Below are 20,958 nucleotides of genomic sequence, written 5' to 3' on the forward strand. Positions count from 1 at the left end.
AGTCTCATCAGGGAGATTCCAGAGATTGAAGATCAAGATGTCTCACAAGACTCTCATGGTACGTGTTTGACTCCTGCACTTCTTCCGGAGGCTTCTGACTGGTCCCATTCTAGGAGCACCTGGTCCTCACTGGAGAATCAGCCTGTCTGCTCTGCTCTTGTAGACAGTGAGTGCTCCATTGTGAACGGGAACACTCCACTGGTTTCCCAGGTGGCCTCTGTAGTATTGGGTTGCTGTATCTGTGTTGGGTGAGACAGACCACTGTGCACTCAGGCCCTGGGGACTTATCTCAGTCTGGATGTGGCTTTTGGGTGGAGTTTGTTCATAGTCATCCAACGGGGGAATCCCTTGGCTATCACCAGGCCCACTTTCAAGGTGCAGCTTTTGACGTCAAGACAGGGAAGGAGGGGATGGGAACTCAGGATGGCAAACACTGAGCCACCACCAGCTCTCTTGGAGAGGCTTCTTTAACAAGTCACTGTGATGTTCTTAATTTTAACAGCAGTTGCAATTGTAAACAGCATCCTCCAAACTTCTCAGGCTTAAAGCTTTGGCAGTCTGTACAATGTTTCCTTAGTTATCTGATACTAGGTATCCTTGGTCAGCAGACTCTGTTTTCTCTGAAGCAGCTTGGTGCTAACCACACTTGTGTCCATAGTGAGGTTTTCATCTTCTGCTTCACAGTACTGATTTGTGCTCATATGAGGCCTGTAGTTTTAATCCAGTGTCTAAACTCGGCATTTTTTTCTCATGCAAAGCTTCCATAACCTTGCACCAGGACAGGAATCTATTTATTATCTGAGTGAGGCTGAGGGGTCCCTCACGTCATCACAGGCAGAGTGCCTCTTGTTGAGTAGGAGCCCTGGAGTATGGCTACTTGGGGGGGGGGGCAGAGAAAAAGTCCAATTTCCTTGAATCTGAGCTTTGATGAGGTTTTACACTTTCTCTCAGCAGGAATCTTTAGGGTTTGAGGCATCAAGTCATTATGTAGGAAAATCAAAAAATCCAGATGCCCTTCCCTGTTTCTCAGTGTTCTGCAGTAGAATTGGCAATGACAGTTGTCCCCCCAGTGCTATAGATCAGCAGGCACCTTTTCTTGATGAGACCATGTGCTTTTGCTTGTACAGAGGTACAGAGATGTGCAGAGTCATCCCAGGACACAGCGATTCACACCCAGCTATGAAGGCCACTCTCATGGGCATCTGTGCTGTGCTAGACCCTGTGCCGTCCTGATCCATGCAACCCTCACTGGACCTCTCCTGGTGGAGATTCTGTCCCCACCTTGGGGAGAGGATCCTGAGGCTCAACAAGGTCACTCTCCCAGGTCACCCCACCTTGTGTGCATTGCAATCAGAGACCACTCCTTGGCCTGGCCCTTGTCTGTAGGCTCAGTCCACTTGTTTTCAGCAGACATGCCAGTGATGTGGCTAGTATGGATACTCATACTTAAAACTTTTCTTCTGTAATAAACTGTGTTGAGAGAATTTCAAATATCAGAAGAAAAGTTCCGATCTGCAAACAAGAACTTCTAAAGTTCCTGCAAACATCTGCCACTTGGAAGACGTTGGTGTGCTTCATCCCTGAGCAGGGTCAGCACCTCATTGAGGTTCTCAGATAGAGATCCAGCTCAGGAGTGTCCCATGGCCTGAAAGTTCCTGGTCTCTCCCCTCAGACATTTTGCACTCAGGGTCCCAGTGAGGCATGCCCATCTGCATTTCTGTCGAAAGTGGTTGCTGTTTCACAGAACAGAGTTCCCTGGATGAACATTTCTAGGCTCCAGTTGTGCCTGGGATGTCTGACTGCAAGCATACAGGAGCTGCTTATGCTCAGAAAGCCAGAGCAGATTGGTGGGCAGTTTATGTACAGAATGATCTCTTTTGAGAGCAGGTAAACCTTCATCTCTGCCCCTGGTGACTGCTCTGTCCTTGTACTCCTATCCCCACTGAGGATGAGTGAAGTCATTGCTACATGCCAGACCTACAGACTTGTGGTTGTAGACTCAAAATCCTGAACTGAGCTGTAAGCAGGAGTTAGAATTCATATTGTTTATTTGTTGTGGAACAGAGCTGTGACCATTTCACAGCAAGCTCAGCAGCATGTGCCCCGGTGGTGTTTGCTCCCCCCTGGTTGGAACCTTGGAGGATCACTGTCGCCACTTGCTTACTTTTTCTTCAATCCCAAACCTCAGCTCTGCCCTTTGACATCCATGCTTGTCCAGGCCACAGAATCCATATAGGCATCTCTGTCATTCATGTTCTCAATGGCATTTCCATTGGAAGATGAATTGACTAGGGAAGAGTTCATCCTGAAATACATGCTCTTGAATTGCTTGTATTGTTCCCAAAGACAAGAGGGAGATTATTCATGAGAAACTCTTAGAATAGCCAAGATTCTGTGTGGCATCAAACAGGTTTCAATTCCAGGGCATGCAGACTCCATGCATAGCTCTCTCCCAGTGTTCTACCTCCTCTCCACAGTCAGCAACCTGGGTCCTTTAATGAGAGCAGCCTGACAACTGCAGTTTGCCTCCTAGAAAGTTCTTGGGCTGTGAGCTTAGAATCCCTGAGGACCATTGCAGGCTGTTTCTAAGGGTTCTGGGCAGAGGTTATTGAGATGCTGATCCAACTGTGAACAGGGAGATTTGACCCCTTGCCCAGGATGGCTCACCAAGGCCATCTCCTGATGTCAACTCAGTCCTCCTGGAGGATTTCTGTCACAGTCTCCTGTTCTCACACGAGAACAATCTGTCCCCTTGGTAGTAGTGGCCATCGGATACTCATATCTGACCCAAAACCTGCTTAACCTGGTCAATCTCTCTGAATTTGTTTGCAGAAAATCAATATCATGAAGTGGAGGTACAAGAGCAAGTTGTCACATACACTTTCAGGTAACTGGGAGGCAGTAGCATGGACTACTAGGAAATTAGAAGCCAGTCTTCCCCAGATAGGGACAAGGTTGTGGGTGGCCCCTTGCTCAGCCCAGCCACTACTGGAAGCCTCCTCTTTGGAACTGCTTGGAAAGGGGCTTTCTGTTCCCTTTCTGTTTCTCACCCACCTTTCCCTCCCTCCAGTCTCATCAGGGAGATTCCAGAGATTGAAGATCAAGATGTCTCACAAGACTCTCACGGTACGTGTTTAACTCCTACACTTCTTCTGGAAGCTTCTGACTGGTCCCATTCTAGGAGCACCTGGTCCTCACTGGAGAAACAGCCTGTCTGCTCTGCTCTTGTAGACAGTGAGTGCTCCATTGTGAACAGGAACACTCCACTCGTCTCCCAGGTGGCCTCTGTAGTCTTGGGTTGCTGCACCTGTGTTGGGTGAGACAGACCACTGTGCACTCAGGCCCTGGGGACTTATCTCCGTCTGGATATGGCTTTTGGGTGGAGTTTGTTCATAGTCATCCAATGGGGGAATCCCTTGGCTATCACCAGGCCCACTTTCAAGGTGCAGCTTTTGACGTCAAGACAGGGAAGGAGGGGAAGGGAAGGCATGATGGCAACCACTGAGCCACCACCAGCTCTCTTGGAGAGGCTTCTTTAACAAGTCACTGTGATGTTCTTAATTTTAACAGCAGTTGCAATTGTAAACAGCATCCTCCAAACTTCTCAGGCTTAAAGCTTTGGCAGTCTGTACAATGTTTCCTTAGTTATCTGACACTAGGTATCCTTGGTCAGCAGACTCTGTTTTCTCTGAAGCAGCTTGGTGCTAACCACAGCAGTCCAGTCCCACACTTGTGTCCATGGTGAGGTTTTCATCTTCTGCTTCACAGTACTGATTTGTGCTCATATGAGGCCTGTAGTTTTAATCCAGTGTCTAAACTCGGCATTTTTTTCTCATGCAAAGCCTCCATAACCTTGCACCAAGACAGAAATCAATTCAGTAACTGATTGAGGCTGAGAGGTCCCTCACATCATCACAGGCAGAGTGCCTCTTGTTGAGTAGGAGCCCTGGAGTATGGCTACTTGGGGGGGGCAGAGAAAAAGTCCAATTTCCTTGAATCTGAGCTTTGATGAGGTTTTACACTTTCTCTCAGGAGGAATCTTTAGGGTTTGAGGCACCTTCACTCATCAAATCATTCTGTAGGAAAATCACGAAATCCTGATGTCCTTCCCTGTTTCTCAGTGTTCTGCAGTAGAATTGGCAGTGACAGTTGTCCCCCCAGTGCTATAGATCAGCAGACACCTTTTCTTGGTGAGACCATGCGCTTTTCCTCTGTACAGACATACAGAGATGCGCAGAGTCATCCCAGGACACAGCGATTCACACCCAGCTATGAAGGCCACTCTCATGGGCATCTGTGCTGTGCTAGACCCTGTGCCGTCCTGATCCATGCAACCCTCACTGGACCTCTCCTGGTGGAGATTCTGTCCCCACCTTGGGGAGAGGATCCTGAGGCTCAACAAGGTCACTCTTCCAGGTCACCCCACCTTGTGTGCATTGCAATCAGAGACCACTCCTTGGCCTGGCCCTTGTCTGTAGGCTCAGTCCACTTGTTTTCAGCAGACATGCCAGTGATGTGGCTAGTATGGATACTCATACTTAAAACTTTTCTTCTGTAATAAACTGTGTTGAGAGAATTTCAAATATCAGAAGAAAAGTTCCGATCTGCAAACAAGAACTTCTAAAGTTCCTGCAAACATCTGCCACTTGGAAGACGTTGGTGTGCTTCATCCCTGAGCAGGGTCAGCACCTCATTGAGGTTCTCAGATAGACCTCCAGCTCAGGAGTGTCCCATGGCCTGAAAGTTCCTTGTCTCTCCCCTCAGGCTTTTTGTACTCAGGGTCCCAGTGAGGCCTTGAACTTGTCTTTGCCACAGACCAGTTCTTGTGTTGCTTTGTCTCAGAAACACCCAGTGCCAGGGCTGGGCAGTCATGGGGAGGAAGGCAAGTGCACAGACACTGTCTCAGGAGGGAGATGTGTGTGCTAGGCCAGAGCAATGCCTTACAGCCCACCTGGGATTTCTTCCTGACTTTTGTGTTTCACCTTAGCTTGTCTCTCCATTCTTCAGGTGTCTGTAACTAGATTCCCCCTTCAACTGACCAGAAAAGTGATGGCCACATCATATATATTATTATCTATATGACAGGCACTGAAGGCATATATCCTATGAATCGATGTGCTTGGTGTATGTTCAGCAAAGCATGTGCATGTATGAAATGCATGTGTTCTTGTGCTAGTGTTGTTCATTCCAGCTGTGAGTGGTCCCCTGTCCTTGTCTCTCATTACAATGCCCTCCAGGTTAGATGATCCTGCTCCATCCCCCAAACCTTCAACAGATATCCAGTGTGGTTTCTGTGCCTTAAAACTTAAGAGCTGTGTGTTTTATTAGTCCAACTTTGTTGAATATTCTGATCATCTGAGCCATGATTATTACTTTTGCCTAGTGATAAATTATCAGTGAGTATGTATAAAATCAACCCGAATGAAAACAATTTAGTGCCTGTGCAGGACATGACTGTGCAGGGCCCCTTTCCTTACTTGTTGTCCCTCTGCTGCAGGCCTGACTGCTAGAGAGAGAGCATGAATACCAATCCTGATGGCTGTGGTTCTATTTCAGAACTGAGTTTTGTTGCTGCCCCCGAGAGGAAGACCTGTTCCCAGCTGGAGGGAGGTCCTCACAAAGATCCCATCACCAGAAAGTGTGAGAGTCATAGCATCAGCCCCAGCGATGTCCAAAGTACCCCAAAAGAAAATGTTATCAAAGGAAAATGGAAGCCCAGGAAATGCAAACTGGCCTGCCGGTTCCCTGGCCTGGAGATGAAGGGAAAACCACAGCCCACAGAGAGGAAGATTGCGTGCCGATTCCCTGGTCTGGAGATGAAGGGAAAACCACAGCCCACAGAGAGGAAAATCACGTGCCAATTTCCTGGCCAGGAGATGAAGGGAAAACCACAGACCAACATGTGGGCACTGACCTTCAGATTCCTGGGCCTTCACGCCTAGACAGAGGTAATCCTGTGTGTGTGTCTTAGATGTACTTGTTCCTTCTTACACTGTGCACAGATTATAGCTCATTTCTATTTGTTCAGATAGGGTAGAACTGTAACCTCTCTGTTTGGATCAATAATTTGAAATAGAAGATACAGTAAGAAATCCTTGTCATGTAGAAACCTGACCCACAAAATAGGATACCTCCCCTCATAATCAAGTTAAAATGTTTGAAGTTCAACTTCTCTCCCTAAAACATGCTGTTCACCATCCACTCACTTGATTGCAAGTCCTCTATTGGGTTGAGAAATATACATTGAACAATCACATTTTATCTGATCTTATTCCTAGGCCAATTTCCAATGCAGATTCTTAGGTCTCATTTTCCCATGTTTGTCCTTCCCTCTGACCAGTATACAAACAGGATATTCTCCAAAAGAAAATTTCTTAGGGGAACTGAAAAAAAAAAAATGGGGAAACTCTAGGATGACTGAAGAGTGCCTGTTTTAAAGTTAATGTTCCCTTCAGAGTTGAGTGAGTGAGCTATTAGGCACACAGCAGAATGGTCCTAGGTGTAACTAGATGTGGAATCATCTTCAGAGAAACTTGGTGTCTGTTCTATTGACATGAGTTGTGCTGTGGTTACACTCCCGGCTCTCTTTGCTTACTGCAGAAAACTAGTCCATTTCTAATGCACCAGAGAGCAGGAAGAAGTGGGGTGACATCACCCTCTCCTGGTTAGGAAAGGCCAAGGGCCCTGGTTCCCCAGCACTGCAGAGCTGGGCTGGAGTTCAGGGCAGGACTCTGCTCATTTGGCTGCCACTTCCCTCTCAGCAGCCCAGGGCTCCCCTTCAGCCAGTCTCCCCACTAGAATTGAGTTTGCCTGGCCTCTGCCCCACGGTGGCCCAGATGCAGGCTCAGCTCTTACCTGGACCTGACCCTGCTCTCCTTTGATTTTTCTTCTCTCCCTCTTTCAGATCCCAAGTACAGTTGGAAGTACAGAACAGTATTGCTGATTGTAACATCCCCACCTCTTCAAAACATCTAACACAGGAGCTCCGCTTCAACAGCAACCAGAACACCAAGAACGCAATTTCAACACCATGAACTGCCCTCGGCTATTTTTATCCACTAGGCTGCTTCCCTGAGAGCTGGCACAGTCTTCAACTCCAATCTGAGTAAACACCAAAGGAGACCCAGGCCTGACTCCACAGCTGCTCTGGAGAGAACACCACCTGGCTCCTCTCCAACTGCCTCCTGTTGAGATCTGAGGTCAGGAGGAGCTGGAAGCAAACAGCATAGGACCCTGGGCACACACTGCCTTTGGATGGGGCGAGCTCGGTGTGGGCAGTGTCAGAGACACAGCGCCCTGCACACAAGGCTACATGTGAGCAGAGGAGAGGATCGATTCTGCAGGATGTGGACCCTGACCCAGACAGCTGGCCCTCTCCTTCACACAGCCAGCGTTCCGCATAGAGGACTGCAGCAGGAGGAGACTTTGGGGCTCAAAAGGACAAGAAGAGTCTCTTTCCTCCTTTTGAACCCCAACCATCTCCCCCTTCTGCTGTCTTCCATGATGGGAACGCTGACTGTGTGAAGGCGCAGGCCAGGTGTCTGGCTCGGGGTCTGCATCCTGAGGACCTCTGATGCTTTCCTCAATTTTACACTCAGCCTCACTCTTTGGCCAAGCACCCGATGCAGGGATGCTGTGTACTCCCTCCCACATCCCCGCAGGAGGCAGAGAACATCTTGTGTGCCCATCAGGTCCCCTGACCCTGGCATCGGTCAGTTGGTGAAAGCTGTCTGTTGATCTGTACATCCTAAAGATGCGCTCCTTCCTCTGTATCCTAACAACTGTGGAGAGGGTGACCCCTCAGAGCCTGAGCAAAAAGGGAGTGAGCAGCGGCCCTGGCAGAGGTCCGGTCATCAACACAAGAGGCACCCTTCCATGGGCATGATAACAGCAAGTTCATGGTGATGAATGCAGCAGTGTGGCCGGGAGGGCCCAGGTGGGCAAGGTGGTCTGAGCCTGCATCAAGGAACCAGACACCTCTCTGAACACTCCTCTCTCCACGTCCAGAGTCAGGCAGCGCAGATGCGGGCAGGACCTCATCACGAGGACGCTCATCTCCTACAGCTGCTGGTCCTGCCAACTCCACTCAGTGTTGCAGGAGAACTGGGGGCTCCTGATGCAGGACGTGGGCCAAGGCATCCAGAGCCCCAGCAAACAGCAAGGCCGTGTTCCTGCTGGCCTGAGGCAGCTGCAGGACGAGAAGGGGCCATATGCCTGCCCCCAGCCCGACATGGAAAATCGAGTCCTCGCAGATTCTGGATGCCCGCTGCTTAGTACGTGCTCCTGGTGAAAGAATAATCCGAGCCAATGGCACCACTGCCCTGTGGTGGACCTGTTTTTCACAGCTACCATTCTTACTTCCACTGTCTGTCATACCTGTGATGACACAATTGTTTTCCTTTCATGAAAATTGGGATCCTAGGGAGGGAATTATGTTTCCACCTGAGTGTGCCTCCTCTCAGTGTAACAGCTGCCTTAGACACCCTGTCAGCACATCTTGGGCTCCTAAAATCTACAACTTCTCATTAAGATATCGCTGTCCAGGCCCAGAAGTGTTTCCAGTGTCCAGGAGTGTAACTGGAATCTCAAAAATTTTGATTCAGGTCCCAATACATATTCCCTGTTTTAGTTAAGTGTTTATAAAAAGAAAAATTCCAAAAAAATTTTGAAAATTTGAAAAGAAAAAAAAAATTTAAGTAAAAATAGAAAAGAAAAATGGTACTGCTTGCTTGTTTTTTTAAAAGGAAAGATTAAAAAAAATTTTAAAATTGTTAAAAATTTTAAAAAGAAAAAATTAGAAAAAATGTCATTTAAGTGTTTTTGAAAGGAAAATACTGAAAAAATTAAAATTAAAAATTTTAAAAACTTTAAAAGAATAAAAAACAAAAAATAGGAAGATAGTAATAGGAAAATTAAAATGCCACTTCATTTTAGTAACTTTTTAAATAGGAAAAAGTTAGAAATATATATAATTTAAAATTTTTTCAAAAATTTAAACTCAGCAAAAAAAGTAAAATTCCATTTAAGTTCAGTGTTTTTGTAAATACAAAAATGTTAAAAAAATTTTAAATTTAAAAATGATTATACTTTACAAATGACAAAAGAGAAAAGCAATTATTCAGACAAGTGTAAAATGTCATTCCTATTCACTGTTTCATTTAATGGAGAAAATGCCAAATAATTAAAATTTAACAACTTTGCAAAAATTTCAAACTTAAAACAAAAATAGCAATACTAAGGAAACAACGTACAATGCCAATTCAATTATCTTTCTAAATAAGAAAATGGTACAAAGAAATGAAAAAATTTCAAAACAAAAAGAAATTACCAAGAAGAAAAAAATAAATGCCACTTCAGTAAAATGCCACAATGCAACAAAAAAAAAATGTAAAAATTTTTTTGGATTTGTTTGACAACTCGAGTTGGTTCTCAACAACTGACCACTGATGATGACAAGTTATTCAGTACCTCCAGAACAAACCGCCTGGTAATTTATGCCAAGAGACAAATCAGCAGTCATCTAGGTTTTACCTTGGATACCACTTTCACCAGCCCTAACTTAGGTGAAAATCTCTGCAGAAATTTTGCAAACTCTTTGCTGATTTTGATACCTGCTTTTACTTTTGTTCTGTAAAAATCATACACTTTGGATAATAAAATTTCAGAGTTGAAATAAAAACTTTGGAGAGTGCTGCTTGGAAGATGTATAAATCTCCAGTTTGAAAATGGCCTTCCTTTAACAATTTTACCATGCGTTAACCATTCATGCCTGTGTCAGTTATTATATTCAAGTCTAATACTAGATTTCTAATAGAATTCTTCCTGAAGACTGGATCCTGGCATTCTGTAGTTCAAAAGCATTCTCACCCCAACATGGAATGTTATTGCAAATATCCTGTTAGCCCATACCATTGGATTTTTTTTCTCTATCATTGGATTTTTTAAGTTCAGTGTTATAATACATTACATCTCATATTGGGTGTGTCAATTTTTTACCCTTGTATCTCTCTCTCTCTCTCTCTCTCTCTCTCTCTCTCTCTCTATTTATATATGAAGTAGACTGCTTTTCTCAAGCTATAGCAGAGAGCCGGATCAGAAGAGGAACAGTCGGGTCTTGAACCAGAGTCCACATGGGAAGCAGGCACTGTAGGTGGAGGCAAAGCCCACCCTACCACAGTGCCAGAACCAGGTTTTCCAATATTTAGAGAGACTGATTTATTTATCTGCAAGGCAAACATAAGAGAGAGGGAGAGCTACATAGAATGAAACACACACACAGAGATGTTCCATCTGATTCATGTCTCAAATGCCTGCGGCAGCCACGACTAAACCAGGCTGAAATAAGGAATCCAACAACTTGAGCCATCTGCTTCCTCCCATTACTACAGGAAATATGGCTTAGAAGCAGCTGGGTCTTGAACCAGGCACTCTGACATGGAAGCCGCTGTCATATTGATGGCTTTACCCATGGTCCCACGATGTCAGCACCTGCCTTCTTTAAAAAAAAGTTTATTGAAAAGCAGCATTACAGTGAAGAGGCAGAGGATGAACAGTGGGAGAAAAGGGAGAGGGAGGTGGTAGTGCTGGGGTGGAGAGAGAGAAATACCTTCCATCTACTGGTTCACTCCCCAAATGCCTGCAAATTCAGGAAAAACCTCTTGGCTGCCTTGAATGTTTCCATTCCTGCACTTGGGACTCCAGGCCAGAATCAAAGTGTCTCTCCTGGAAGGCCAGCCATCTGCCAGCAGGTCTTGGGACTTCCTAGCCTACATGACCACATGACACAGTGCCTTATCCCATGATGCCCTTGGGATCCAGGGGACCACAAGTGCAGGTTCCATTCGCAGTGATTTTGAACATTGAAAAAGAATGCATCTGTACTGTCCATATACCATCTTTTTCCCCTTGAATTCTTCTACACACAGTATACCATTTATGTCGTAGTGTCTTTAGGTATTATAAGATATCTAGGGACAACTGAAAACATATGGGAGAATATTTGGTCCAATGCAAATGCTACCCATTTATGTACAGGACTTTAGCAATGGTGACTTTAGTGCCTGCAAGTGATCCCAGACCCCATCTGACACAGAGCTTCATGGACAACTGTCCATATTCCATAAGTCCTTGCAGGGTCTCACCAGACACAGATTATCATCCTGAGACTTGAGGTGCAGGTCTAATGAATCCTGCAAGGACGGAAGCAGCTTTGCCCCTGGGGAACAGGTCCCCACTGGAGGCGTTTTCAGATGCACACTGAGCTATGGATGGGAATGGGGATTTTGGTGAGGTCTGCAGTGGAAATGAGGAATGGATGTGATTGAAGACCAGGAACAAGGTGAACGTTGTTTGTAAGAGGCAGGGAACTTGGTTTCTGGCATTTTTCTAGAAGGTATAACTTGCCAGGAATGAAACTGGACATTAAATGGAGGTGAATTCTCAGCAAAGTGCTGATTCAGGGGCTTGCCTTCTGGCAGTGTTTCAAAAGAATTTATTTGAAAGGGAGAGATACAGACATACTGGGAGAGAGATTGTCAGCTGCTGGGTCAATCCCCAATAGCTAGGGCAGGGTCAGGCCAAAGCCAGGAGCCAGGAGCCAGGAGCCAGGAGCTCCTTCCAGATGTGTGTGGGGTCCAAGCAAGTGGTCCAACTGCCGCTTAATTTCCAGGCACCTTAGCATGGAGTTGGATAAGAAGTGGAGCAGCTTGGACTTGAACTGGTGCCCATACCTGATGCTGACACTGCAGGTGTGGACTTAGGCTTCTATGTCACAGCACTGGCCAATGGCCATCTGACTCTTTATAGTAACGTCCAAAAAGAGAATTTAATTTCTGGGAATTCTGAACAAAAAGAAACTAGAATTTGAAGATTTGGAAAGTTGAGTCTATCCATATTACAACAAATGAAATGTGTTCTGGAAGAGAACACCAGGGTGTGGCTAGACTGTGCCTTGAAAAAGATGCTTGTATGACATGGACAGAATCTGCAGGTTTCACCAAGGGTGAGCAGAATGGTTTTGAAATGAAAGTGGGCTGACGGCCTTCCTGGATGGAGAGGACGGAGTAATGCAGGGCATCAGTTGACAACATGCAGTTTTTGTCAAGAAGAATGAAGGTGACCCTGAAGGGGATTCCAAGATAATCAGGGCTCCTGCATCTGTTACCCAGGCTGACAGGCAAGACAGAAGCCATGGGACACTGCACGGACCAGGAGTAGAGGCTCTGGAAATGTTTGGGATAATGCTGCCACCCTCCTGGGCCCAGATGGCAGAGTTTGAACCAAAGAGAATTATCATGGAGAGGCAGAGACAGAGAGAAGGCCTTCCAATCACTGGTTCACTTCCCAATTGGGAACCATGGCCAGAGCTGGGCCAATCTGAGGCCATAAACCAGTAGTTTTTTCTGTGTCTCCCACATGAGTGCAAGAGCCCAAGGACTTGGACCATCTTCTACTGCCTTCCCAGACCATAGCAGAGAGCTGGATCAGAGGAGGAGCAACCAGGACTCGAACAGGTGTCCATATAGGATGCCGGCATTCCAGGCGAATGCTTGGGCTAGTAAACCACTGCTCCATCACAGAAACTAGTTGTTTGAGAGGGAGAGACACAGAGAGTACTGCCACCCTCTGTTTCAGTCCTCGAATGTGTGCAACTGCCTGGCTGGACTGGGGCCAAAGTCAGGAGCAGGGAATTCGATCCAGGTCTCCCTGTGTGGGTGGCAGGAACCCAAGTACTTGATATCCTGGGGACGGGGTGGTCATAGACATGTGTGGGCACCTTTGGGGTTGTATTTCTACTTGTCTGCAGAAGGCCTCCTGCAGAGTTGGCCACCTCAGGCTGTTTTGTCCAACCAAGGACATGCTGTTGCCAAACCCCTTCCCATGTGTGATGAATGTCCTACGTTCTGAACACTGAGGGCCCCACACCTGCTTTCTCAGTTTCCCTGGCTCCACCATGTAGGAAGATCTCCATGGACTGGCCATTCTGACACAGTGACACCAGCTCTTGATGTGAAAGGAGAGACCCAAGGAGCAGGCACTGGGAAAATTCATGCTGGCTCCTGTAACATAATTACAGCCCATCTCAAGATCCTCACAGTGTCCAGGGACAGCAGAACCCTGTCCACGGGCAGTGTCTAGTTCCTAGGACCAGTGGTGTCACCTGTGCAGCCCAGGGTCTGTCACTCAGGGTGGGCTCAGGTGTCCTCCAATTGGGGGCTGCAGTGCCTGCTGGTCTGTCTGAGTGCACTCGTGCCTTCTTCCTGTCTCCAGTGCCTGGTGCACTGGGTCCCTGAAGATCCTCTGGACAATGCCTGTCACCTTCACACAGTGGATTTCAGACAAGCTCAGCCAGAATCCAATTCTGTTCCCTGCCTAGCAAGAAAGAGAAGGAAGAGGCCAGCGGTTCTCTCTGAGGCAGCTGTGTGCTGAGGGCTCTTCCTGGGCCTCCAGGATTCTCCTGATGAGCATGCCCCTCCCTCCCCCTCTGCACTCCAGGACAGCCACAGAGACACAGGGACTCCATGCCTGCTGTCAGCTGGGTTTCCCCTCCCCCATCCTTCTCCGGGCCCCAGGTCTAACCCAGTCCTGGAGGCCACAGGAAAACAACAGGAAAAGCACACTATGTTGCATTTTCAAAGCACCCAGCCCTAGCAACCTCCATGAATCTCTGGGAAGCTGAGCTTCCCTGTGGGGCACTTGGGGGTCACTCCTCCAACTTCTGAGAGGGCTCTCCGGACAGCAGCAGCTGAGATGAGCGGGCAGAGGTGGCTCCCAAAGGGCGGGTTTGCACCCTGGACCTCACAGGGACGTCTGCACTCTGCACATCGGGTCCCCAGGAATTGCCCTGACAACAGGCAGCAGGCTTTTTGTTTTTTAGAGAATTTTTATTCTTTTTTTAAAAATTTTATTTATTATTATTATTTTTTGACAGGCAGAGTGGACAGTGAGAGAGAGAGAAAGGTCTTCCCTCCGTTGGTTCACCCCCCAAATTCCCGCTAAGGCCGATGCACCGCGCTGATCCGAAGCAAGGATCCAGGTGCTTCTCCTGGTCTCCCTTGCTGGTGCAGGGCCCAAGCACTGACCTGGCCTAGAACCCGGGGTGTCGGCGCTGCAAGTGGAGGATTAACCTATCGAGCTGCTGCGCTGGCCACAGCAGTCTTTTAAATACAGCCTCCAGCAGGTTCCTCATTCGTGGCTCCACCCTGCCTCTGCACTGTGCTCTGTACCTGCGTCTTTAACAACATTGATGACCGAGCCGGAACACAGGGCAGTGCAGTGGGTTAAGTCCCCACGTGTGATCCCAACTCCCCAATCAACGCATGTAACAGGGAAATAACGGGACCCATGCTGTGGTTTATGGCACTGGTGATTGGGGTCAGGGACTAATCACTTCTTAATCAATACATTTCCGTGAGGAAAGTGCGTGGACGCACATGCGCACACACACACGCTGGAGTTCCGGGCACCACAGCCTGACAGCAACAGCAGCTCAGCGAGGGGCCAGGGCAGAGGGGACACAAAGAGCTCCCCCAGGGCAGCGCTGGTTTCTCCTCCGGACTCTGCTGCTCCCTCAGGATCCGGGCCAGAGAGACCCCGGGAAGAGTGGTCCACGGGCAAGGGAGGAAGGGTCGGGACCCCTAGAGAGAACGGAAGCCGGAGCTCGAGGTGGCAGAGCGATCATTAAATCCACAGAGGGGAAACCCCCCAGGCCACAGCGCCACGCACCCGCTCCTCCGCCAGCTCCCACACAGCTGGGAAGGGCGGGGACACGGACACGCGGGACAAGCCCGCACCAGACCTTGGGCTCCCACAGGCCACGCCCACCGCCGCGCGGCCCGGTGCTTTCCCGCCCTCGGCTAGCCCCGCCCACCCACCCGTTGCCCTCAGCCCCTTGTGAAGCCCAGGCCCCTTGCCCCGAGGGCGCCATCACGACCCCCAGCCCGGCCTGCAGGCCGCCGAGGGCCCTGGGGGCTGCCGCCCCCCTGGGGAACCCGGATGCGGACCCGCTTCAGAAAACAGAGCTGTGGACAATGGAGGACCCCGCGCCAGGGCTCCGGAGCGGGGACAGTGGTGCGGGGTCACTTGAGGGCCGCCTTCCGGAACCGGAGTCAGAGGAGAAGACAGGGAACCGCGGACGCGGGGCGGACCCCGCGCCGAGGGACAGGGTTCCAGGAGGACGGGCGCCGGCCCCAGGCTCAGGACGCAGCTCCTCGGGAGGAGGATGCGGGAGCCGCGCCCACAGCTCCCGGGAGGGCGGGAAGGGCCGGCCCCCTGGAGGAGGCCGCGGGGCTGCGGAGCCCGGGCGGCAGGGGGCGCTCTCCGGGACCACAGCCTCCTGGTGTTTGTAACTCCAGGCCTTTCATTCTTACTGTGGTGTTTATTCATTGGAGAGAGAGAATTACAGAGAGGGGAGAGGCAGGGAGAAAGGTCTTCCATGCTCTGGTTCGCTTTCCAGATGGCCACTACAAGGGGTCTCCCAGGCAGGAGCAGGCCCCAAGCCCTCAGGCCATCTTGCATGGCTTCCCCAGCCCATTAGGAGAGAGCCAGAAGGGAAGAGGGGCAGCCGGGACAGGAACCAGCGCCCATGGGGGAAGCCGGCTCTGCAGGTGGAGGCTTAGCTCACCGGGACACAGCACAGGCCCAGACCACGGCGTTTCCGGTGCTGTGCAGAGAAACTGACTTGAAACTTAGCAGACTCCAGGAGCTAGAATCCTGCTGTCTTTTCTCTTAGAGAGGGGAGGCCTTGCCTCCTGCATGGGGGCTTGTAGTGTATAACTTTGTTGCCTGCAGAAGTCTCTGAGGGTTAAAGTGCAGTTAAGGAAGTGAGGTTAAGGTGGCTGCAGGTCATCCCGCTCTGTCTTGGGCTCAGAGGCTCTGGAGCTGGCGCAGTCACACTAAGGAGAGGAGCCCAGGAGCTGCAGCGTGGGGGGGACAGGGTGTGCACAGAAGGGCAGGGTCAGGGTGAAGTTGGCACAGCGGGTTAGAGGGGGACCTGTTCACACTTTGGGATTAAGGAGTGAGAACCAGATTTGGGCCGTGCATGCACAGTCAAAAGTTTAAAATTTTTTCCTTTTACAATAGATATACTATACCTATACATAATAGAATATTTGTATATATGGAATCTATATTTGTCTAATTTGAGCCATTCAATTGACACCAATGTACAGGTAGGTGTACAACCAGGAATTTGAACGCGTAGGTCTTTTTTCCCAACACGTTGTGGAGTCCCCTTCTCCAAGTGGGAGGCACAGACTGTCCATGTTGCAGCTTTCTCACTTCCTGGCAAGGGCAGCCCAACCCCCAGTTTGTAAGAGAGCGGGGGTGGGGGGTGTCGAGAGTTATCTTTACATTCATGGACAAAAACCGCTGTCAAAAGTAACGTTATTAAAATAGATTTATTATCCCTGAAAAAAAAGTATGACAGCCTTACTGTTGATTATCTGAAAAACAGCAAAATATCAAATCATCAAAATCGTATCATTACAATTGATACCACAAATACTGAAACAAATACTCTATCACACAGCAATCCTTAAAAACATACAAATTAAATGAAAAATCTGGAGCCAGGGCCATGGCACAGTAAATTAATCCTCCACCTGTGATGCCGGCATGCCATATGTGTGCCTGTTTGAGTCCTGGCTGCTTTTCTTCCAATCCAGCTCTCTGCTGTGGCCTGGGAAAGCAGAAGATGGTCCAAGTCCTTGGGCCCCTGTGCCCACTTGGGAGACTGGGAAGAAGTTCCTTGTTCCTGGCTTCAGATCAGTGCAGCTCCTGCATTGTGGCCATTTGGGGAGTGAACCAACAGAAGGAAGACCTTTCTTTCTCTCTCTCCCTCTCACTGTCTGTAACTCTACCTCTCAAATAAATAAATAAATAAAATCTTAATCTTTAAAAAAAGGAAATATAAAATTTTTTAAAAATTAGTGAAAAATCTCTCTTTGTATACCTCATTGTCACCCCCAATGGAATCAGCATTACTTTTCTGATTTTATTAATACATATCTAAATATACATTTCAGGGGATTCATTTATAGAAATCAAGCCACAATATTTGGCTTAGTTATTTGACAATAAGGAAACAAAGCTATTGCTATTGTCTGTGTGTGTGTGTGTGTGTGTCCAAACTCATGTTGAAAATTAGTCCTCCAGAGCAGGCCCCAGGGACAGGAGGGAGTCAGACTGGGAGGAGGCCTCGCAGGGGGCCGCTGCGGCAGCCTGGTGCAGCCACGTGACCATGGAGTTGGTGCCCTCCTGGATGGCGGGCCACTCCATGCTTTCCAGGTCAGTGGCCCGGTCTGAGCTGGCCGCCTCCTGGTTACAGTCCCGGGGCGCCTCTGCCAGCCACTAGTCCTGCCCGGCAGCCCATGCCTTGCAATGAGGGCCAGAGGCCGGAGACCGGCGCCTGGGCACGGCTGAGCCTATGCAGTGGTGCAGGAGTGCCTCCTCAGAGTGCAGGCTGGGGGAGCTGTCATGTCCACCTGCCCGGTGCAGGGCCTGGGGGACCATGGGCTCCCGGCCTCCCAGGTGGCTGGCCGGCCGCTCATATGGCTCTGGCTTGCTGAGCGAGCTGGCCAAGAAGCTCAGGGAGTAGCAAGGTGGGGTCTTGTCGGAGATCACCTGGGGCTGGGCCCAGGGGTGCAGCTGGACCTGAGCAGCCGCCTTGGCTGGGGCCGGGGCCTCCTTCCCGCCCTGCTTCAGAGCCCGCGGGATGGCAGATGGTCGCCACGGGGGCAGCCCGGCCGAGGAGGGCGCCTCATCAGAGTCCTAGAAGCAGTACCCGGCCTCCTCAGTGGGCATCCTGAGGCACAGGGACTACCCCCCCTTCATCCTAAGCCCAGTCCAAATGGGCACTTGGGAGCCGGACCGGGGCAGCTCCAGACCGGCCCGGCTCCTGCCTGTGCCCCGGGCCTGCTCTGGGCTCCAGCTGGTGCCCCCGGCCTTGAGCCAGTGCCCCGAGACCTGGCTAGAGGGGGCTGCAAGGCCGGGGGGCTCCTGCCTGTCCAGCCAGCCTCAGGGCTGCTCCCTGGGTGGCCCTTGCAGGGTCTTGTGGCTGAGGGACGCGGCGCTGGAGAAGCTGACCAGCATGCCTTCCGCCGAATTGGTTCACGAGTCATCCTCCCGGGCACCAGCTTGTAGACAGGGACGGGCAGCGCCCGGCGGCCGGGCACCAGCGCCGAGGCCACTTTGCGGAGTCACACGGGCACTGCGGCCCCTAGGCACTCGTGCAGCAGCTCCAGCTGCTGGTCCGCAGCCATGTGGTTGCGGGAGCCCGCGAGCGCCGGCCCCTCCTGGCATCCGGAGACTTCTCCCCAGCGGCACCAGGCGCCACCTCCATCCCAGCCAGTGCCGTGGTCGGGGCAGGCGGGCGGCAGCAGCCTCAGCTCCATGTCCTGCTGCTAGGAGTGCTCCTGCAGGGCGAGCACGCTGAGGCTGGAGGCGCAGAATTTCTCGTCCAGCTTCTCCACCGTGAAGCCCTCTGGGCGGCATGGTCTGTCGGGCAGCTCGCTGGGGCTCACCATGCCGCTGCCCAGCCTGCTACAGGGGTCACTGGCGATGGAGCTGGCGATGGACAGGCTCTGGAAGCTGCCCAGGGAGCTCACGGAGCTGCAGCGGCTCAGGACCAGCGGTATCTCCTGCACACAATTCTCGGAAGAGCTGGATGGCGTGGCATCCTCCATGCCCAGGCCTTGGCCACGGCCCCGCTGGGGCGCTGGGATGGCCATGGGCAGGGAGGAGGGCCCGTGCCACGCCCCGCCCAGCTCCGCCTCTTCGGGGCCGGCCTCCTCCAGGCCCTCCAGGGAGGAGTCGCTGTCCAGGTCTCTGGCCTCGCAGGGGCCCGGGCGTCCGGCGGAGGACAGCGAAGACAGCAAGCTGCAGCGGGACAGTGAGAGGGGCCCCTCCTATGCTACCAGCCTCTGGGGGCAGCCGGCCAGCCCACAGCTTCTCGGGCACCTGGCTCAGGCCCTCCGCTGGCAGCCAGGCCTGCTTCCAGGTCGCGGCGGGGGTTTGCCTTGGGGCCGCCGGGGGGGGGGGCACGTGCTGATAGGTGGGCGACAGCTTGATGGTGCACACGCAGGCGTCGGCGCCAGCGGCGTCCCGGGTGGGCCCCTCGGCCTGGCTGCCCCCCGGGTCGAGGTCGAGCCAAGCTGGCTGCGGCTGCCCGCCCAGGAGCTCCTCGCGATGCTCGGCCAGCGGGCAGGGCTGCATGTGCTCCCGCGGGCAGTAGCTGGTGCTGCCGCTGTTAAAGCTGCGGTTGGACAGGCTGGCGTGGGCCGCCTTGAGCCGGAGCAGGGCGTGCGCCCGGCCCCCTACCTCCGGCCAGCCGCCTTCGGGGCCGCGGCAGAAGGAGCAGGACTGCGCCTGGCCCTCCTTCGGCGCCTCCTGCCGGGGGTCCCTGGAGCTGAGGCTGAAGCTGTCAGTCGACGAGGTGTGCAAGCCCGAGATGTCCTCCACCAGACAGTCGATCCACGCCACCGCCAGCGCCAGCTTGGCCTTGGCCTTGGCCGCCACGGCCGCCTCGCCGCCGGCCTCCTTCTCAAGCTCCAGGCCGCGGCGGACTGGCTGGGTGCGGGCCAGCGCCTGGCCCTGCAGGAAGGGGCTGCCCAGGAAGAAGAACAGCACGGCCGGGCTGGCGGGCTTGGGGTGGCTGCGGACAGGGATGGTGCGGCGTTGTCGTCGAAGCAGCCTGAGTCAGAGGCATAGTCCCGCGGCAGCCAGTCCAGGTGCCACAGGGGCGGCAGCAGCAGCCTCTTGGCGGCGGCCTCGGCGGCCTAGGGCAGGGCCTGCATCTCCAGAAGGCCGAGCGCCTGCACCAGGTGGCAGGCGTCGATCTCCGCCTCCAGCGCCCCTGCTTGCCAACGTAGAGGCTGGGCACGCAGGTGCCGTGGGATACGGCCTTGGCGGCGCCTGGTGCTTGGCAGGCCGGTGGGCCAGCAGGTTGCTCAGGGAGGTGGTACTGCCCATGGCGATCATCTTGTGCCTGGAGTGCACCAGGTTGCGCAGCATGCCCACGGCACCCAGGTCCCACAGCAGCTCCTGGTCCTGTGCGCTACGGGCCCACAGGTTCCAGAGCATGCCCCGCGCGTTGCTCACAATGGTCAGGCTGCGGGAGGTCAGGTGCTGCAGCAGCGTCTGCAGGCCTTTGTGGTCCCGGAGCACCGGCCTGGATGGGTGGAGGGTGGGAGCGGGGTTGGGTGTGGCCGAAACAGACGGCCCCGCCCCACCCTCTGGGATAGGGAGGCCAGTGCAGAGGGCCCAGCCCCATGCTCCTGGGATTGGGCGGCCAGAGCAGAAGGCCATGCCATGCCCTTTGGGGATTGGGCGGCAGTTGTGGGCATTTGAGGGCATGGACCAGCAGGTGGGAGGGGGGGTGTTGTGTCTATGTTTCTCAAATAAATTTTAAATTAAAAAAAAAAAGACCAGCGCCGCGGCTCACTAGGCCAATCCTTTGCCCGAGGCACCGGCACCCCGAGTTCTAGTCCCAGTTGGGGCACCAGTTCTGTCCTAGTGGCTCCTCTTCCAGTCCAGCTCTCTGCTGTTGCCCGGGAGGGCAGTGGAGGATGGCCCCAGTGCTTGGGCCCTGCACCCCATGGGAGACCAGGAGGAAGCACCTGGCTCCTGGCTTTGGATTGACGCAGTGCGCTGGCAACAGTGGCCATTTGGGGGGTGAGCCAACGGAAGGAAGACCTTTCTCTCTATTTCTCTCTCTCACTGTCTAACTCTGCCTGTCTAAAAAAGAAAAAGAAAAAAAGAAAATTAGTCCTCAATGTTACATGGTATTTGAGGTGAGGGTCTTTGGGAGGTCATTAGGATGAGATGAGGTATGGGAGTGGGGTTCCTGGGTTTGCATTAGTGCCTTTATAAGAAAAGCAGGAGAGACCAAAGCTCATACACTTTCTCTGTCTCAACATGAGCTGCCCTGCACAACTGCAGGACTCTACAGAGAGTTCCTTT

The 20,958-nt window shown here is 51.8% G+C and overlaps 1 protein-coding gene and 1 pseudogene across 6 annotated transcripts in view; one reads left to right on the forward strand and one right to left on the reverse strand.

The window, feature by feature from the left end:
- Positions 1-10,224, forward strand: part of LOC127489429 (putative neuroblastoma breakpoint family member 5) — a 28,506-nt gene extending 18,282 nt beyond the window's left edge. For 5 of the 6 annotated variants that reach the window (XM_070077236.1, XM_070077238.1, XM_070077237.1 and 2 more), the window contains 3 exons: positions 3-3,126; positions 5,557-5,948; positions 6,905-10,223. In XM_070077236.1, the coding sequence (XP_069933337.1) occupies positions 3-252 (250 nt within the window). In that variant the 3' untranslated portion in view covers positions 253-3,126; positions 5,557-5,948; positions 6,905-10,223. Of the gene's footprint in view, positions 1-2; positions 3,127-5,556; positions 5,949-6,904 lie in introns of all 6 variants that reach the window. The other variant, XM_070077241.1, reaches the window with a different exon arrangement.
- A 6,162-nt stretch (positions 10,225-16,386) lies between these two features.
- On the reverse strand, positions 16,387-20,367 carry LOC100340624 (adenomatous polyposis coli protein 2 pseudogene; annotated as a pseudogene).
- Positions 20,368-20,958: the final 591 nt, after the last annotated feature.

The sequence above is a fragment of the Oryctolagus cuniculus genome, chromosome 7, assembly GCF_964237555.1.
Source record: "Oryctolagus cuniculus chromosome 7, mOryCun1.1, whole genome shotgun sequence".
Lineage (NCBI taxonomy): Eukaryota > Metazoa > Chordata > Mammalia > Lagomorpha > Leporidae > Oryctolagus > Oryctolagus cuniculus.